General features: G+C 43.7%; 1 protein-coding gene across 3 annotated transcripts in view; it reads right to left on the reverse strand.

Annotated features, from left to right (window-relative positions):
• Nucleotides 1-19,324, reverse strand: part of MAP3K15 (mitogen-activated protein kinase kinase kinase 15) — a 153,657-nt gene that overhangs the window by 110,615 nt on the left and 23,718 nt on the right. For all 3 annotated transcript variants that reach the window (XM_021080807.2, XM_085008681.1, XM_085008682.1), the window contains exons 2-3: nt 12,554-12,693; nt 9,748-9,771 (exon numbers count right to left, since the gene is read on the reverse strand). In XM_021080807.2, coding sequence (XP_020936466.2) covers nt 9,748-9,771; nt 12,554-12,693 — 164 coding nt within the window. The remainder of the gene's footprint in view (nt 1-9,747; nt 9,772-12,553; nt 12,694-19,324) is intronic.

The following is a 19,324-nucleotide window of genomic DNA, read 5'->3' on the forward strand; positions in this document are numbered from 1 at the left end:
AAATGTAACTGTGCTTTCGATCAGGAATGTAGCTAAAACATTTTTGTTTTAGCAGGACATGGAACTCTGTTACTAACAGAAATCACAGAATTTTTTCATATCACATTTCAGTTCCCAGAGGGACCTCAATATAACTTTTATATTCATCGCTACTCCAAAATTATGACAGCTTTTCAACTTGTTGTTTGATCTTATTATTTGAGAAATAATAAAGGAAAACATAGATTACAGTATATGACTTTAAAAAATTTGATGTTCCCGTTGTGGCTCAGTGGTTAACGAATCCGACTAGGAACCATGAGGTTGCGGGTTTGATTCCTGGCCTTGCTCAGTGGGTTAAGGATCCGGTGCTGCCATGAGCTGTGGTATATAGGTCACAGACACAGTCCGATCTGGCGTTGCTGTGACTGTGGTGTTGGCTGGCAGCTACAGCTCCGATTGGACCCCTAGCCTGGGAACCTTCATATGCCACAGGTGTGGCCCTGGAAAAGACAAAAAAAAAAAAATTTTTTTTTTGGCTCCACCCATGGCATGTGGAAGTTCCTGGGACAGGGAACAAACCCATGCTACAACAGAGCAGTGACCCGAACCACAGCAGTACCAACACCAGATCCTTAACCCATGAGGCCACCAGGAACTTCTAAAAATATTTTTGATAACTATATTTCAGTATAATTGGTCTCCTTTGTAATTCTTTGTATGTTTTTAAGCATTTTAAGATATATGCTCAGAAGGGGTCCATAGGCTCCTCCAGAATGACCAAGGAGTCCCAGGCATCCATATCTAAGAGCCCCGGCTCTGGACTCTTAAGCAGATGATTCATATACAACAGCCTACCCGCAGGCCTAAAACATCAGTTTCTTCACTGGGCTTCATTTTTGAAGATTTCCATGCTAACAGTGTGATTCCCATCCCTAAATGTTTGCCTGGTTTCTCCTGGGAGAGCTCAGGAGAGCACAGCATGCTGGGAGTCTCAACCTAATTGTCTGGCAGGTTCAACAGTGGCCACTAACCAAGGACACCTAGGACTGGCCCCCCAGCAGCCTCCTCTGAGATGCCCTATGCAAGGAGGTCTAGGGCCCAGGGAGGCCAGCACAGAAACATACGCGATGGGTCCTCATTGCACCAGTGATTATTTTTATTTATGGCCAGGAGCAGGTCAAAAGTTGGCCAATGACAGCATGAGTTTTCTAAATCAATTTTTTGGAGCAAATAAAATGTGTAAGAATTTATCCCAAGAGCCTTCATAATGAGACTTTCAGCATGACCTTCCAGAGAACATTTTTTTATAATGATGCAAACATTTAATCAGTCAACAAATGACCTAGTCAGAAGGCGGGCAGGGGCGGGGGGTGGGGGGGAATCTAAGGCAGATGGAAGGTGATTTAATGCCACCCAAGATAAGCTGATTTCTGAGCAGTTTTGGAAGGATGCGCATCTTGACTGCTAGTAGAATGTGGCACTTTGGAACTTGAATCTTGTAATACAAAAGCGTTGCACATTCTTAGTGAAAACTGAAATTTAAAAAGCACCGAAAATTGTTCCCAAGAAAATTTAGGGAGCAAATGAGCAAACATAAGACAATTTAAAAACTATTTAACACAACCGTGTGTGACAAAGTCAACTTATTAAGGATGAAAATCCAAGTCAGGCACCACTCCAAAAACCTTGATTACAAAGTCTCAGCCTAATAGAGATAATTCTTTGCCTAGTCAGTTAATGAAGAATTTAAAAAAACCAGCACGCGTGCACATCAGGGAAATGCAGTTCTTCTTTTTGTTGTTGTGTTTTTTGTTTTTTGTCTTTTCTAGGTCCGCACTCATGGCATAAGGAGCTTCCCAGGCTAGGGGTCCAATCGGAGCTGTAGCCACTGGCCTACACCACAGCCACAGCAATGCCAGATCTGAGCCGTGTCGGTGACCCACACCACAGCTCATGATCCTTAACCCACTGAGTGGGGCCAGGGATCAAACCCAAGTCCTCATGGATGTTAGTCGGGTTCGCTAACTGCTGAGCCACGATGGGAACTCTGGTTTTTCTTTTTTAAGGTCAATGCAAATAACATTCTCTTGCCACTTTTCTGTATCTGGTCATAAGAGGAACAAAGACATATATAGAAGCTGAGAAAAAAAATCTCGATTGGATAATCAGACTATTGTGCCACTGAAAGCTGAATGAAGATATTCCTGCTGGAAACACGCCATGTGGCACCAACTGAGGTCTTACAAGAGTCCATCTGCTTTGTCCAAACAACAGAACGACCATCATCAAGTCAGAGAATTATTTCAGAGCCGGCACGAATCTCAGTAATCATCTTATTAATAATCATCTCGTGTCATAGGGGAGGAAACCAATTCCCAGAGACGACCACAGAGCCAGACAGACCTTATGTCCTCCCCCCTCCACTCCCAGGATTCTTGTCGCTAAATGCCAATCCAGTTTAATTCTGAAATAGTCTTTAAATAAAGACATGATATACAAAACAAAGTGCCCAACACCAACAGATGGGTGGATGGTGAAGTTTATGCTATGTGAATTCCATCTTTAAAGAAAATAAATGGTTATCATGGGACACTAAAGACTCATTCAGTTGGTAGGCAAAGTTAAATATTTATATTTTGGTTCTGACATTGGCCCTGTGAAATGTGACATTACTCCTGCAGTATTCAAGAGGTGCAGAGAAAAGTTTTATGGCTCACACCTCCAGAGTACTCCAATACAAAGGAGAACACAGACCACAGGCATGAAGGGAAAAACAAAACCAAAAAGACTTGAACAGAGAATTTAAGATGAGTTAGAAATAAAAAATAGCTACATGAATGAAACAAATACTCAAAGGGCAAAGACGTTCCCATAATTCACATTCAGGGCATAAAATAAAATTCCCCTTCTCCATCTACTCTGAGAGCTAGCCTTCTTGTTCGAGTCTTCACTAAGAGAAGTGGGAGAAATTCTGATGCTGACCTCAGAAAACCCAAAGGATACAGAAGGTAGAAAAGAAATTTAATTGCAATTTTACCAAAGTGTCCCTAAGCAATCTGTATCATCCTTGATAATTTGGGATCCCTAGCCATAGCCAACTGAAGAATTAGGGAAGGCAAGAGGGAAAGACCAGGAGAATTTGTTACTCTAAACTCAAGGCCTGAATGTTCTTATAAGCCAAGTAAAAGACTTCCAATACTGTAGACGATACCCTCATATTGCCCATGACTGCTTCTCAAAGAATTTCTAATTTATTGGGATTATAGAGCTAACTATTTTGATGGGAACAATGAGTTTATTTTCAATGTCATTGGCTTTCCAGAAAGGAAAAAAAAACCTAATCCAGAGGTCAAAAACCAGATTAGTTTTTTAATAAAATCTTTTTCAGTAACAAGCTCCTAGCTTGGAAATTTAAGCATGTATTTAAAAAAAAAAAAAAAAAAAAAAAAACCAGCCCTGAACTCTGGCTTTAGGACATGACAAATGAAAATAAGGTCTAGTGTACTTTCAACAATTTCTTCTACAAGTATTGCATGGATATCTCATCTTCTTCTGGCAATTTTCCTGGGTGACAAGGAAGGTATATGTCCCGATGTTTCCTTGCTGGTTGAATTACCCACCAATCCAATGAAATTGAATTCAATTCAACTCAGTGCAATTGAATTCAATTCATTTCAATGAAATTGAACTCAACTGAATTATCCACCAATTCAATGAAAAAAATTATTTCTGTGTATCCCAGCCTTCGAGGTACATTCCTTCATCTTGGAGTATATTTGATTTCTATATTTCTCAGATGACGTGATTACAACGTGGTAGACAATGAGGCGGACACCCAGAACCACCCTGTTCAAGGAAGGACATGTTGCCCCAGCTACTGGGAACACTGCAGCTATCTCCCCTGTCAGCCCCTTCTGGAACTACCACAGTTGCAGAGAGCACCTCACCCAAAGCAGCTGTCCTTCCAGTGAGGAAGGGATGCAGGTGTATAAAGGTCTGGCCATCCCATCCCAACTCAGAACTATGCAGAAAGGTCCTTCCAGCTCAGAGCTCCCAAGGGGCTGGACAAGGCTACCACTGAGCCTGCATCTCAGCTTGATCACTCTCTACCCAGTCCTGTTTCCTTCCCTCTTCTTCCTCAGAGTTGATCCCAAGAATACTCCTTAACAAATCTCCTATTCAGTCAAATTAGTCTACTTCCAGGTAGGAAGCAACCTGAAAAACACACCATAACTTTGAAGGTATGGTTATTTTTTTGCAAAGTGAAATTAAAACAAAGAATACCTATGAACTATGTACAATAATAACAAACTACCAGGAAGTTCCAAGGTTTAATAGATAAAGCAGTCTCTTTGAGTTAGGTATACTTTCATAAAGGCACAACCTTGACCTTTCATCATATAAACAGGTCTTCTGAAGTGATAAAATGCTGAAAGGGGCTATCTTTGTTACCTCTAGAGCAGTAGGAAATAGCATATGGATGAGAATAGTATGTGAAAAGAAGTTATTTTTTATGGATCTCTGACCAGAAGCTGAATTACATTTTAACTCAAACACTAAATTATGAAGGAAAATGTGATGTGTTAAAGATTTTTGTGAAAAGTCTTTTTTGAAAAATAAATCCTGAAAAGGAAATTAAGAAAACAATTTCTTTTTCAAGAACATCCAAAAGAATAAAATATCCAGGAATAAATTTAATCCAGAAGGTAAAAGACTTATACATGAAAACCTATAAAACACTGCTGAAGAAATTAAAGAGTATATAATTAAATGGAAAGACATCCTGTCTTTTTGGAAGACTCAATATTGTTGAGATATTGATACCACTCAAAGTGATAAACAGATACAATGCAATCCCTATCAAAATTCCAATGGCCGTTTTTGTAGAAATGGAAAATCTGATTCTCAAATTCGTATGGAATTACAAGTGGCCCCAAGTGGCCAAAGCAATGTGGAAAAAGAAGAACAAAATTTGGAGAACCAGATTTCTGAATTTCAAAGCATTCTATAAAGGTACCATAGTCAAAACAGTGTGGTACTGGCATAAGGGTAAACATAGAGATCACTGGAAGAGAATTTATCATCAGTTACATTATAATCAGTTGATTTTGAAAAAGGTGCCAAAAGAAAATTTAATGGGAAAAGAGAATTCTTTTCTTGAATTTTCAATTCAAGAAATGGTGCTGGGACAACTGGAGAGCCACAGGCAAAAGAAAGAAGTTGGACCCCTACCCCACACCAGACACAAAAATTGACTCAAAATGTGTCAGAGAGATACATGTAAGAGCCCAAACTATAAAAATTTAAAAGGAAATGTAGGAGTAATTATTCATGACCTTGGGTTAGAGTAAGAGTTCTTTGCTACAGTACCAAAAGCATGAGCCATAAAAGAAGTAACTGATAATGTCCCTGATAAGGGCCTTGCTTCTAGAATATACAAAGAACTCAAATAGTTCCAAAATAAGACAAAAAACCCAACTAAAAATAAGCAAAAGCTTTGAACAGACATTTCACCAAAAAAGACTATGAATGGCTAATAAACACATGAGAAGATGCTCAACATCATTAGTCACTAGGGAAATACAAGCCCACAATAAGATAACACTTCATACTCACGAGAATGGATCTAATAAAAAGACAGACAATACCAAATATTGATGAGGATATGAGAAAGATCTCTCACTGCTGGTGGAAATGTAAAATGGTACAACCACCTTGGATATCATTTTGAGAGTTTATTAAAAAGTTAAACATTTATTTACTGTATGATTCAGCAATTTCATGCTTAGCTATCTGCTAAGGAATGAAGATATGTTTGCAATACAAAGACTTGTACTTGAATGTTTATAGCAACATCATGAGTAATAACCAAGAAGTGGAGACAATTCAAATATCCATCAACTGGGAAATAGAGAAATAAAACGTGGAATGTCCAGAGGAGGGGGGAGGAAGTTGGAGGGACCAGGAGTTTGGGGTTAGTTGATGCCACCTATTACATTTAGAATGGATAAATGATAAGGTCCTACTGTACAGCACAGGGAACTATATCTAAATCTCCTGGGATAGACCATGATAGAAAATAATATTAAAAAAGAATGTATATTTATTTATAACCGAGTCACTTTGCTGTAGAGAAGAAACTGTCACATGCAAATCAACTATACTTTAAAAATGTGGAAAATCCATGGAGTTCCCATCGTGGCGCAGTGGTTGACGAATCCGACTAGGAACCATGAGGTTGCGGGTTCGGTCTCTGCCCTTGCTCAGTGGGTTAACGATCCGGCGTTGCCGTGAGCTGTGGTGTAGATTGCAGACGCGGCTCGGATCCCGCGTTGCTGTGGCTCTGGCGTAGGCCGGTGGCTACAGCTCCGATTCGACCCCTAGCCTGGGAACCTCCATATGCCGCGGGAGCGGCCCAAGAAATAGCAACAACAACAACAACAACAACAAAAGACAAAAAAAAAAAAAAAAAAAATTAAAAAAAAATGTGGAAAATCCATACAACAGAACACTCTACAGCAACAAAAAAGAACCACTGATAGATGCTACATCATGGATGAACCTCACAAACATGTTAAGTGAAAGAAACTAGATACAAAAGACCACATTACGGATCCTTTCATTTCTATGAAAAGGCGTGTGTGTGTGTGTATTCTTTTTTCTCATTATCTTCCATCATGCTCTATTTTATTTTTTGTCTTTTTATGTATGTACCTGCGGCATATGAAATCTCCCAGGCTATGGGTCCAATCGGGAATGCAGTTGCCAGCCTACGCCACAGCCTGCGCCATAGCCACAGCCATGCCAGAGCTGAGTGGCATCTGCGACTTAAACTACAGCCCAAGGCAACACCGGCTCCCCCACCCACTGAACGAGACCAGGGATCAAACCTGAGTCCTCATGGATACTAGTCAGGTTTGTTATCACTGAGCCACAACGAGAACTCGTATTTTCTTTTTATCGCCACACCTGCAGCATATGGAAATTTCTGGGCTGGGGTCAAATCTGAGCTGCAGCTGCTGGCCTACACTATAGCCACAGCCACAGCCACAACCACACCAGATCTGAGCTGCATCTGCAACCTATGCTGCAGTTTGCAACAATGCCAGATCCTTAAGCCACTCAGAAAGGCTGGGGATAGATCCTGCATCCTCATGAACATTAGTTGGGTTCTCAACCTGCGGAGCCACAATGGGAACTCCAATCTTCCATCATGGTCTATCCCAAGAGACTGGATATGGTTCCCTGTGCTATTCAGTAGGACCTCATCACGTCTCCTTTCTAAATGTAATAGTTTGCATCTACTAACCCCAAACTCCTTTCAAGCACTTGCTTGCATGTTCAGTGTGTGGAATTTAATCTGTACACCTGACTCACGGGACTTTTTAAATTACCATCTATGACCATGCTGTCTCTCTCTTTTTTAAAGGCATCCAATGATCACAGACCCACAATTTCATCAGATGCTTTCTCAAAACCTCTGTTGTTATACAACCCATACCCCTGTTTCCAAGCAGCATTACCCCAAGCCATATGGAGGAGACAAGAGAGCAAACTCTTCTTAAAAGTCACCTGATCTACTCTGACATTCTGTTTCAATGTGTAATCACCAGTACCCGTGAGGGATCCATTCTGTGGATCCCAACCTTTTTTCAGTTTGCCCTACTTCCATGCCAGCTGGAGTAGAAGTAACTGCCTCCCCTGCTTTCTGGAGAGGGCTAACATTTGAAAATGACCATGAACAATACCTCCTGAGGTTCGTTTCCCTTCAACTTGTCCTCTTAGGTGCTATGTTCAACCCCTCCGGTCACCTCTGGTCTTTTATTTTGTTCTCCAGAATGCTCTCAATTTTCACACCCGATCAAGCATGACAACCCGTACTGGGCACTGAATCCTAAAGTGATGCCAAATATAGCAGAGAGATTTGCTGCCACATCGTTCAGAATCGGTTCATTCCTTAAAATGCAAACAAAACAAATAAACAAAAGCCTAGGGAGAATGGTGCTGTGGTATAATTAATTACCCAGAAGGTGAAGGAATTCCTGGGCGTGTAGAAAAGGGCCGAGGTACCAGAAAGGAGGGCATGTGGTGGAATGATACGAGAAGGACACCAAGTCTCCAGGAGAACAAGAACATTTCTAGGCTCCGATACAAGCAACAGTCAGGATGGAAAAGGAGACTTTTCTTCTTTGCACCCTGCCTTAATGTAATTCTTGTTTTAAGGAATAACTACTTCCTAGACATTCCTTGTATTAAATCTAAGTTGGGTCTTTTCACATGTACAACAAACATGGAACACAAGGGGTGCGGGAGGTTCTCTACGAACAAAATGACAGAGTCCGACCTTCTCATTTTCCTGCTGAGGACACTGAGGACTGGGGTAGGGATGGAATGATGGCCTTAAGTGACCTAGAGACAGAACTGGGCCGACATCCTGTGCCTCCCAGCCTCAGGGCCAATCTCCTTTGACTAGATTCCTCTGTCCCCAGGAAGGAGGTCATTTAATAAATCAAGATCTAGGGAGTTCCCGTCATGGCTCGGTGGTTAACGAACCCGACTAGTATCCACGAGGATGTGGGTTCAATCTCTGGCCTCACTCAGTGGGTTAAGGATCTGGCGTTGCCCTGAGCTGTGATGCAGGTTGCACATGCGACTCAGATATGGCCTTGCTGTGGCTGTGGTGGAGGCTGGCAGCTACAGCTCTGATTCAACCCCTAGCCTTGGGAACCTCCATATGCTGCGGGTATGGCCCTAAAAAGACAAAAATAAAAAGAAAGAAAGAAAAGAAATCAAGATCTAGAAAGACCTGCTAAGTGGACAATATTAGTATGTAAATGGGTCAAAATGAAGTGAGAAATCTTCCCATTTCTTTTCCCAAGAAAACCACCCTGATGCCTTATTTTCACATCGGCTTGTTAAATCCACGCTCCAGATGTCATTACAAAAACGACACCACTTGTTTTGTTTCTAGAACGTCATCCTCAGTCTTGCAGGAGAAGAGTCAAGCCTTCTGCCACCGGTTGGGTGCTCTGCCTGGGTCCTGGGAAAGCCGGGCCCCACAGCTGTGGCTGAGGCTTTCTGTGGAGAGAGTCAAGGCACACGGAGCTCCCACTCCCCTGCAGAGGGCGCCCTTCAGAGGGCTCTACCTCCTGGGCCCTTTTCTCCCTCTCCCTCTGGGAACTCCAACTGGAATAGGACAAGAGGCAGGAAGCCCTTCCCTTCTAGAAGGGCCAGTGGGGAGGAGGCAGAGGGCCAAAGGAAAGGGAAGAAAGAACCATCCTTAGTCCGGGTGACAATGTCTCAGGTCTGGGAAGATGGGCAGTTTGGGAGCATTCGGAGGTACAGGATAACTGTGGCACAATTTCCAAGGACCCGACCTTATTTCAATGTTTTTAGGGTGGGGGGTTTCATTATTCAAGTCAAACCACGATGGTGTCACTGTCACTGCAGGAAATTTTAAGTCAAATCGGGCGATATTAACACATACATTTAAACAAAGATCTAGCTCAGAAGACAGCCAGGTGGTTCCAGGCTCAAAGTTCTAGGGTCTAACGAAGAACACGTACACGTGCCTGACTCTGCCTTCTCTCCCACACCCTAGGCAGCTAAGTGGGGCTCTGCAGGTCGGCCGCTTGGTAGCTGTCCCCCTTAGAAACACGGCCGACAGGTACAATTAGACATCGCCTTGCTCGCTGTGGGATTTTGAGGCAAGCATTTTATATATTTCCATTCACCAAGTTAAAAATCTGAAAATATGATACTTACTGTGTTTTTTTGAGTTACCATATCCTGAAAAGAAAAGATAGGATCAATATAGCTTTCGTGCACAGCAGTTAATTTCCATCAGCTCTGTTCCCCCCCCACCATCCCCTGGCACCTGTCTTAGAGCAAGAGGTAATCACTTGAAACCTCCCCCCCATAAAAAGCTTCAAATTGGATGAGCCTCCAGGAAATGTAATATTCATATTCTAAGGGAAATTTATCTTAGGCGGTTTGCTTTGGAATTCCTGGGGGCGGGGGGCATATATGGTTCTAAGGATTTTTCTGTAGCAGTGGCAATGCTTCTGTCCAAAGATATTGTGAGGTGCAAGTTGGGGCTCTGAATGCCCTACACCCCGCTTTCTCAGTGACAGTAGGAAGCACCTGGGCAGCACCATGGTACCCTTGCCTTGGGCCTGGAAACTTTTCTTTTTTTTTTTCTTTTTTCTTTTTTTAGGGCCGCACCTGCTGCAAATGGAGGTTCCCAGGCTATAGGTCGAATTGGAGCTACAGCTGCAGGATCCCAGCTGCATCTGTGATCTATACCACAGTTCATGGCAACGCCAGATCCTTAACCCACTGAAGGAGGCCAGGGATCAAACCCGCAACCTCATGGTTCCCAGTCGGACTCGTTTCTACTGCGCCACGACGGGAACTCCTCCTGGAACCCTTTCTTGAGTCAATGATATGAAAGCTGCAGGCCACACACACCCCCACGCCAGCCCCGTCAGCCCTCCTACAGACGGGTGTCGCTGATAGGATTCCTGACATCGCACTACAGGTATTATATTTATAAACATCCACTCTAGGAAGCTTCAAACTCAGTCACAACAACTTCGGTCAGTTAACTTAGCATAATGGTCTTGCAACCCTGACTATCATGTATGCCCCCGAAAGCCAACATGTGCAGAAAAAAAGAAAACATAATTCCACAGCTACCCCATAAAATGCGTTTCACGTGTCTTGAGATTTCTACTGCTTGACAGCAAGGGCAGACTGCATCTTCTGGCGTCAGATAAAACTGAGTATCCATTTCCATTTTAGGAAGTACTTTTCCATATCATTAGAAATGAAAACTTATCTAGGTCATGGAACTTTCCGGAGGAGGTCACTAAGGCATAGGTGAGGGAAAAAAAATGTATCGAACTGGGAAAACCAACGCATGATAATTTCATGCTTCTCATCAAAATACAGCTTAACAATCCACACTTTCACATTTTGTAATTCTAACCACTGCTAAGCATAATGAATTTAGTGAAAATTAGTAGAAGAAAAAAAATGAGTATCTAAACGTCTGAAGTACTTTAGATTGGTTTATAGCCTTTTGGGAAACTATTTCACAATGTAAAGTATAATAACAAAATAGGTCCTTCCACTGTCACACGAATGACTCTTAAAATAAGTACTGTGCTATGATGACAGAGGAAAGGCCTATATAAAGCATCTGTGATGTATAATACATACAGGTTACAGATCTGAGACTGGCAGCCGCTATACCTGGAACTAACCTCCAATTATTAGAGAACCCAGATAACTAAGGTGAATAGTAGATCTTAAGAAATGCAAACAAAAATGTCCAATTTGCCATCACAAAATGGTGTCATTTATCTATTTATTTAGTCTTTTTAGGGCCATACCCACAGCATATGGAAGTTCCCAGGCTAGGGGTCCAATCAGAGCTGCAGCTACCAGCCTCCACCACAGCCACGCCATACCTGAGCTGCGTCTGTGACCTACACCACAGCGCCTGGCAACACTGGATCCTCAGCCCACTGAGCAAGGCCGGGGATCGAACCCACATCCTCATGGATACTCGTTGGGTTCATTAACTCCTAAGCCACGACAGGAACGCCTCAAAATGGGGTTATTTATATACTAGTGTTTTTTAATACTAAGGGAGCAGACATTTAGAAATGATGGCTATGAAGGCTACCTCCGAACAGCTGGTTCTTACGTCTGGCTGCACATTTGGGAGGTTAAAAAAAATCCTCCAGAGATTCTGACATCATTGGTCTGGGTATGGCCTGGGTTTTGGGATATTTACCAACTCCCCAAATGATTTCCCAAGTGCAGGCAAGGCTGAGTAACACTGCTGTAAACAAACTAATCTTCTACCCTTGAAATGATTTAACATATACCATGATTTCCTGACTAATGTTAAGATATTAAACAATATTAATATTAGCTGAGTTTTGTAGTCACTCACATTCAACATGCACATTTTACAAATAGAAGTATTTTTTTTAAAAAAAGTACTACATTATCCAAACAGGCTTGCATCAAATTTGCAAAAATACATTCAAAAAATTCTCAGTAATTACTGAGTGGTGCATGAGCACATGTTTTCAGCTTTGCTTGGCTTTAAACTGGGGGGGCGGGGGAATAACAGATTAAATACTAGTTCTATCTGCACTAAAAGTTTCTGCCCATTTTGGTAAGTGTTACATGTCTTCCTATGATTTTCCAAGTTGAGTTGTTTTTAAATGTGTAGGTTTGGATCAAATTGCCAATAAAGGATTCAGAGGAGTGTGTTTGCATCAAAGCAAGCTAACGGGACTTTGTGCCTTAACTTCCCTAATGAGCCTAGAGATATTCAAATTACCTACAAATGCACGTCTGTAGCAGACACGCTCACACAGGAGCCAAGAAGTCGCCTGTGTGAGCTTGAACCTGGGTCAGAAGGAAGGAATTGCACAGGCAACTCTTTATTGTTGTTCTCCGACCTCCCCTGCTACATGCACATCTCAACGGAACACACAGAACTGCTTTTCTAGGACCAAGCATCCAGGAGCAAGAGAACAATATCCTTTACCTTCAATGAAAGGGCAGTGTCAGCATCGGTGTCGTGGTACAGGATCACGTTATTGGCCATGTCGAAGCTTTCGCGGACCCCAAGATGGTAGAAGAGGGAAGGCTGTCTGGAGACATCGCTCATGTCCACCACGGCAACATCTGTGACGAACGAGGAGGGGACAGGGTTGGGGGAGAGAGAGGCGATCTGCTTAGTCTACTTCCTGATACTAATCAATGGAAAGCTGCTGCGATGTGCAAGTCCACCATCAGCCTTTTAAGTAAAGCAGAAGGAAGGAATAATTTGATTAAAATTATTCCCATGGACTGCAAAAGAAAAGCAACAGGGGAGTTCCCATCGTGGCTCAGGGGAAGCCAATCTGATTGGCATCCGTGAGGATGCAGGTTTGATCCCTGGCCTTGCTCCGTGGGTTAAGGATCCAGCGTTGCCGTGAGCTGTGGTGTAGATTGTAGATGCAGCTCGGATCCCAAGGTGCAGTGGCTGTGGTGTAGGCTGGTGGCTACAGCTCCGATTCGACCCCTAGCCTGGGAACTTCCATAAGCAGTGGGTGTGGTCCTAAAAAGACAAAAGCCAAAAAAGAAAAAGAAAGAAAGCAAAGCAATGGGAATAAAAACAAAAACCTCTTCCTTCTTCAAAGTGCTCAGAATGCAGTCTCACAGTATTGTTTAAATTACTGGTGGCTTCTTTTGAATTTTTTTTCTTTTTACAGCTGCATCCATGGCATGTGGAAGTTTCCTGGCCAGGGATCAAATCAGAGCTGCAGCTGCAGGCCTATGCCACAGCCATGGCAACACCTGATTTGAGCCGCATCTGCAACCTACACCGCAGCGTGCAGCAACGTCAGATCCTTAACCCAGTAAGCGAGGCCAGGGATCAGACCTGCATCTTCACAGACACTCATCAGGTTCTTAACCCACCGAGCCACAACAGGAATTCCTGGATTCATTTTTTTCTGCCTTTTTCATGGCTGCACCTGTGGCACATATGGAAGTTCCCAGGCTAGAGGGTCAAACAGAACCACGGCTGCTGGCCCACATCACGGCCACAGCAATGCAGGATCTGAGCCTCGTCTCTGACCTACCCCACAGCTCGAAGCAACACTGAATCCTTAACCCACTGGGCGAGGCCAGGGATCGAACCCACATCCTCATGAATACTAGTCGGGGTGGTTACCACTGAACCACAACAGGAAATCCTTGGATTTGTTTTAACTATTATTTTTATTAGGATATTTATCACATCCAAAAAGTATACTTAGCTTATGTACAAAGTATCAAGTACAATGAAATGAAAAACCGTGCACGCATCGTGCAGCCCAAGACACAAAGCGTCATGTGTACTCTCAGGGCTCCCCAGGCTTCCCCTACTCGTGTCTCGTCCCTCCTGCCCAGAAGACACCTCTATCCTGATCTCCGTATTTTCCACTTCCCTGCATATATTAGCATATGCATATTCTCTATACTATTATAATTATGAATTCTTAAACAGTCTATTGCTTAGTTTTGCATGTCTTTGAACTTTATGTAAATAGCATGACACCGTATGTGTTTTTGGACTTGCTGGGTTTTGGTATGAAACCACCAACCTGTATGTCCAGCTCTGAGTTCATGCATTTTCATTTCAGCATATATGATAACCAGACAGAAATGTGTCCATCCTGTCTACATTTTTCATGTTTTTCGTTTCCTTCTTCAAACGGTTTTAATGAACATTTTGCACCGTGTTCCTGGTTCACACATCCACCCTTCACTTGACACCACAGATCAAATGCCCCCGGAGTTGTGTCCTAGAGGGACTTCAATCAAAACAGAGCAGCAACACAGCGCATCAGTAAAGAGCAAACTTGGAGTTCCTGTCGTGGCTCAGCAATAATGAGCCCGACCAGGTTCCATGAGGACGTGGGTTCGATCCCTGGCCTCGCTCAGTGGTTTAAGGATCCGGCGCTGCCGTGAGCTGTGGTCTAGGTCGCAGATGCAGCTCGGATCCCGTGTTGCTGTGGCTGTGGTGTAGACCGGCGGCTACAGCTCCGATTCGATCCCTAGCCTGGGAACCTTCATCTGCCTTGGGTGCGGCCCTTGCAAGACAAACAACAAAATAATAAAAGAGCAAACTTAAATTTGTCTAGAACACCATTTCATATCTCATTTCAACAGAGAATCAGAACTCCGTGTTTGATTGGACTTTCCCCACCATGTGCAACAGAAATTTGGGGAAATAATGTCCAAACTTACACCTGCGCTGCTGTGACGCACAGGAAGTCACTGAAAATCCCAATGAAACACAACAGAGTTGAGATGAAAGGGGGCGTGAAGAAACAAAAAGGCAGAGAGAAGCGGCCTCAGCGCCAGGCACCACTAGCTCCGGCAGCGGCACCGGGAGACCTGAGACCAAGTCCTGCTAAGTCCCAGATGCGCCTTTTATTCTATTTATGGGCTGCCTGCTGTATGCCAGGCCCTGTGCTCAGTGCCAGGGATGCAAGCATGAACAAGGCGTGATCCTTTTCCTCAAAGCCATGTGTGTAACAATGGGGGCGACGAGAAGGAAGTGGTGGTTAGAATCAGGGTAAGGAGGGCTAAAGTGAGGGGAACGGTGACAGAGTCCCCCCCGCCCCGGGGCGGGGGGTACCGAACCCACACGCAGGTGGAGGGTGGTCAGGGAAGGCCAAAGCGAAGTGATGCTGTCTGGGACCTGAGGGTCCATGAGAGGCAGGCAAATTCGGGAGAGGACGGGGGTGGGGGTGGGGGGTAGGAAGGGAAGGCAAAAGTGTCAAAAGAAGACACCATGTGCAAAGGGCAGAGAGGTAGGGCGGGCCTTGCATGGTGGGGCCACTGCCCATCATTTCGCAGGACCAGAACACCCGAGAAGATGAACCTGGAAGAGGTGGTAGGTGCCAGGCACTGAAGGGGTCTGAAGGCCATGCTGAGAGGGCCGGACCCTGGCTTGAGACAATGGGAAACCTACAGTAGGGTGTTTTTCCACAAATTTTCTACTGTGGCAAATTACCCATAGATGTGTAAAAGCAGACAGAATAACGTCATGAAATCCCTGTATCCCCCCGCCACCTCCCCCAACACTGATCAACTCAGCCAGCGCTGCTTTAGCGCTACTGCCATGCACACCGCTCCCTTCCAAGTTATTCTGAAGCAGATCCCAGGTATCATACAATTTCCTCCCCAAATATTTCAGTACGATTTGTTAAGAGATAAGCACCCAAAGGAAAAAAGGACCCATACCCAAAGCATCAATGTCTCATCATAAATTTTTTTTTTTAATCATCAGGAGGGAGTTTAAAGAGGAGACTCTCACAGCCAAGTTCTCCCTTCAGAGGTTACTGCTCAAGAAAGGACACATGCATGTGCTGAAGAAACACTTTTACAACCCAGCCTGGTTAATTTATCTCAAACGGATAACTGTTCCCCACAGACACTTGCTCAGAGTCAAAAATCACACTGCAGCTGAATGAACTAGACATTCTGCCTAAATGACTGTTTCCTGGACTCTACGACCTACTCAAATTAAAGAGAAGGTGTTTCCTAGTGATGTTATGAGGACGTGGCAACGGAGATGCTAATTCTAAGGCCAAGGGGCTGGGGACAGGGACGGCTAGAACTGGGTAAGGGAAAGGATGCAAACAGGAAGACAGAGGAGAGTGGTGGGCGGGGCTGAAGGACGGCAGCCCCCAAGTCACACAGGCCGTTTTCATGGGAAACCTGCAACCTGGCAGGGGAGCTTGCTGCCAAGGAGATTAAATTTTAAATGGGTGACATGAGTTCCTTCTTTCCTCTGCCATGCCCAGGTTCTGTGCAGAGACCTGTACCATGGCCTCACCACCTCTGCTACTGTTCTGTGCTGAGATCTCAGCACCTCTGCTAAGCTTAGAGCCCCTCTCCATGGCTCCACCAAGGGCTGAGCTGGAGCCTCATTAGAACAGGAAAGACTGATAGGACTTCTCAAAAGAATTTCCCAAGCAATTCGCATCCACTAGGAGAAACATCTCACACCCGAAGGTGACATTTTTGCCTGACATTTGTCATTCGGGCCAGTTGACTCAGATACCACCATATTCAGCCAGCTTATTTTTAGAGCTTTTAAGACACTAAGTTAGCAGATGTGTAAATGTTAAATAGGATTTTAAACACCCGGATTGGGATTTTTATGATATATGCAGAATTGAGGGTTTTCCCCCTAAAGAGACAACAAATTCCCTAAAAGATTTAATCATCACAATGGTCACTTGCTTTGCGAAGCCCTTCCAGAGACTTCTCTGCTCAATTTCAGAACCACCCTGTGAGGCAGGCAGGGTTGGTAACTGGCTCTATTTTGCAGGTGGGGGAAATGAAGAAGCGAGAGGAGGGAGAGTGACAGCTTCGCCCAAGGTCACACAGCAAGGGCACAGCACAGTTAGGGCTTGGACTGAGTCAAGTCTTGGGCTCCCCAGGGCCCAGATGAGGCTACTCTTTCTAGACTCACTTGCTGCAATTGAGCCATCAGCAGGGAGGCGGAGGCCAAAGAGTTGATTAATCTTAGGCGAAAAGATCACAGAAAAAAAAAAAAAAGATCAAAGTCTGATTTCCATTTACCAAGTCAGATTTCACTTACAAATGCACCCTTGTGCTCCAATTCCCTTCTAATTTCCCCTGATGCAGGCCAGTGGGAGGGGGAAAGCCTGCATAGAACAAAACTTCCTCCTTGATCACGGGCCATACACACCCTCTACCTAGTTTGGCTTAACAAACCCTAACAAGTGACACCACATCGGAGATTGCAAAAAGCCAAGGCTCCTGTTCAAATCCACTCTTGGCAGTAAAGCGCCTGAATTCAAAATCGAAGTGCCCTTCAAACAATTTAAGAATTGCTTATTGGGAGTTCCCGTCGTGGCGCAGTGGTTAACGAATCCGACTAGGAACCATGAGGTTGCGGGTTCGGTCCCTGCCCTTGCTCAGTGGGTTAACGATCCGGCGTTGCCATGAGCTGTGGTGTAGGTTGCAGACGCGGCTCGGATCCCGCGTTGCTGTGGCTCTGGAGTAGGCCGGTGGCTACAGCTCCGATTCAACCCCTAGCCTGGGAACCTCCATATGCCGCGGGAGCGGCCCAAGAAATAGCAACAACAACAACAACAAAAAAGACAAAAGACAAAAAAAAAAAAAAGAATTGCTTATAATTATTTCACTACATGTTTATACGAAATAAGGAAGATGAATGATGAAGAGGATTTTAGTTCATTAAAAACTGTGGAACACTATTTTGGTGAACTGCCTTGAAAGTAGTAAGCAAAACTGTAATTTTCTACTGTGGTTTAAAAATATCTGATTTCCAAAGCAAAGCATTCATCAATGAAACGATATGATGGCAAATGATTTACCATAGAGTAATCCTGAGATCGCACTGGCTCATGCCAGTCTTTAAATATATTCCAGATTATCTCTAAGTCTATCTCACTCACAGAACAAAGTAAGAAGTAATGAATATAAGTAAGATTGGCTGTGTCCAAATGAAAACAACTCTATTTTATTTATTTTATTTTGCTTTTTAGGGTCGCACCTGCGGCATATGGCTGTTCCCAGGCTAGGGGTTGAATCAGAGCTACAGCTGCTGGTCTACACCACAGCCACAGCAACGCAGGATCCCTGCTGCGTCTGCAACCTACACCACAGCTCATGACAGCATTGGATCCTTAAACCCACCGAGCGAGACCAAGGATCAAACTCACATCCTCATGGATCCTAGCTGGGTTTGTTAGCTGAGCCATGAAGGGAACTCCAAAAACGACTATATTTTAGAATATTTTTCCTGCCAAAGACATTTACAAAAAAAAAAAAAAAATCTGACTGGATTCATAGCAAAGCTGGCCATCTAAAAGCTGCCTAAAACCAAAAAAGCCTAGATTTATTGGACAGGAGGCACCTCTACGAACTCCTACCACAATTTAAATCTTATTCCATCCACTGCTGCTCAATTTCAAGTACCAGAGGGCAGGATGATGGAAAGAATGTTGTGACGTGTCATTTAAATTGAATTTCCCCATCTTGTAAGGAGACAACCTACCAGTTCAGTGTTAGGAAGTCAACAAATCCTTCCCAAGTGCTATGTGGGATGGGTACTAGTTGCCTGGACTATCAAGTTTCAACTAGGGGTTGGGGTTAAGAGTAGGGACATCATGAATCTATCTGGTCCGCTATCTTTTGCTTTCTAGTATCTTTTGTAAGAATGACAAAAAATAAATCACTTTTATAAGTATAACTGAGGGGAGGGACAATTAAGATGGTGGAGTAGTGGGATTCAAAGCTCATTAGTATCCATGAGGATGGAGGTTCAAGTCCTGACCTTACTCAGTGGGTTAAGGATCTGGCGTTGCCACAAGCTACAGCACAGGTCGCAGATGAAGCTCGGATCTGGTGTTACTATGGCTATGGCATAGGCCAGCAGTTGCAGCTCCAATTCAACCCCTGGCCTGGCAGCTTCCAGATACTCACAAATATGAATTTGGTAAAGTTGTAGGATACAAAATTAATACATAGAAATCCCTTGCATTCCTGTACATCAACAATGAAAAATTGGAAAGAGAAATTAAGCAAACAATTGCATTTACCATCACATCAAGGAGAATAAAATACCTAGGAATAAACATACCTCAAAAGACAAAAGACCTGTACTCTAAAAACTGTTAGACACTGATGAAAGAAATCAAAAATGACACAAACAAATGGAAAGACAACTATGCTACCCAAGGCAATCTACATATGCAATGCAATCCCTATTAAATTATCTATG

The sequence above is a fragment of the Sus scrofa genome, chromosome X, assembly GCF_054392235.1.
Source record: "Sus scrofa isolate SSC_HxYL_T2T_F1_AM1 chromosome X, Sscrofa_HxYL_maternal_Yorkshire_Landrace_v2.0, whole genome shotgun sequence".
Taxonomy (NCBI): Eukaryota; Metazoa; Chordata; class Mammalia; order Artiodactyla; family Suidae; genus Sus; species Sus scrofa.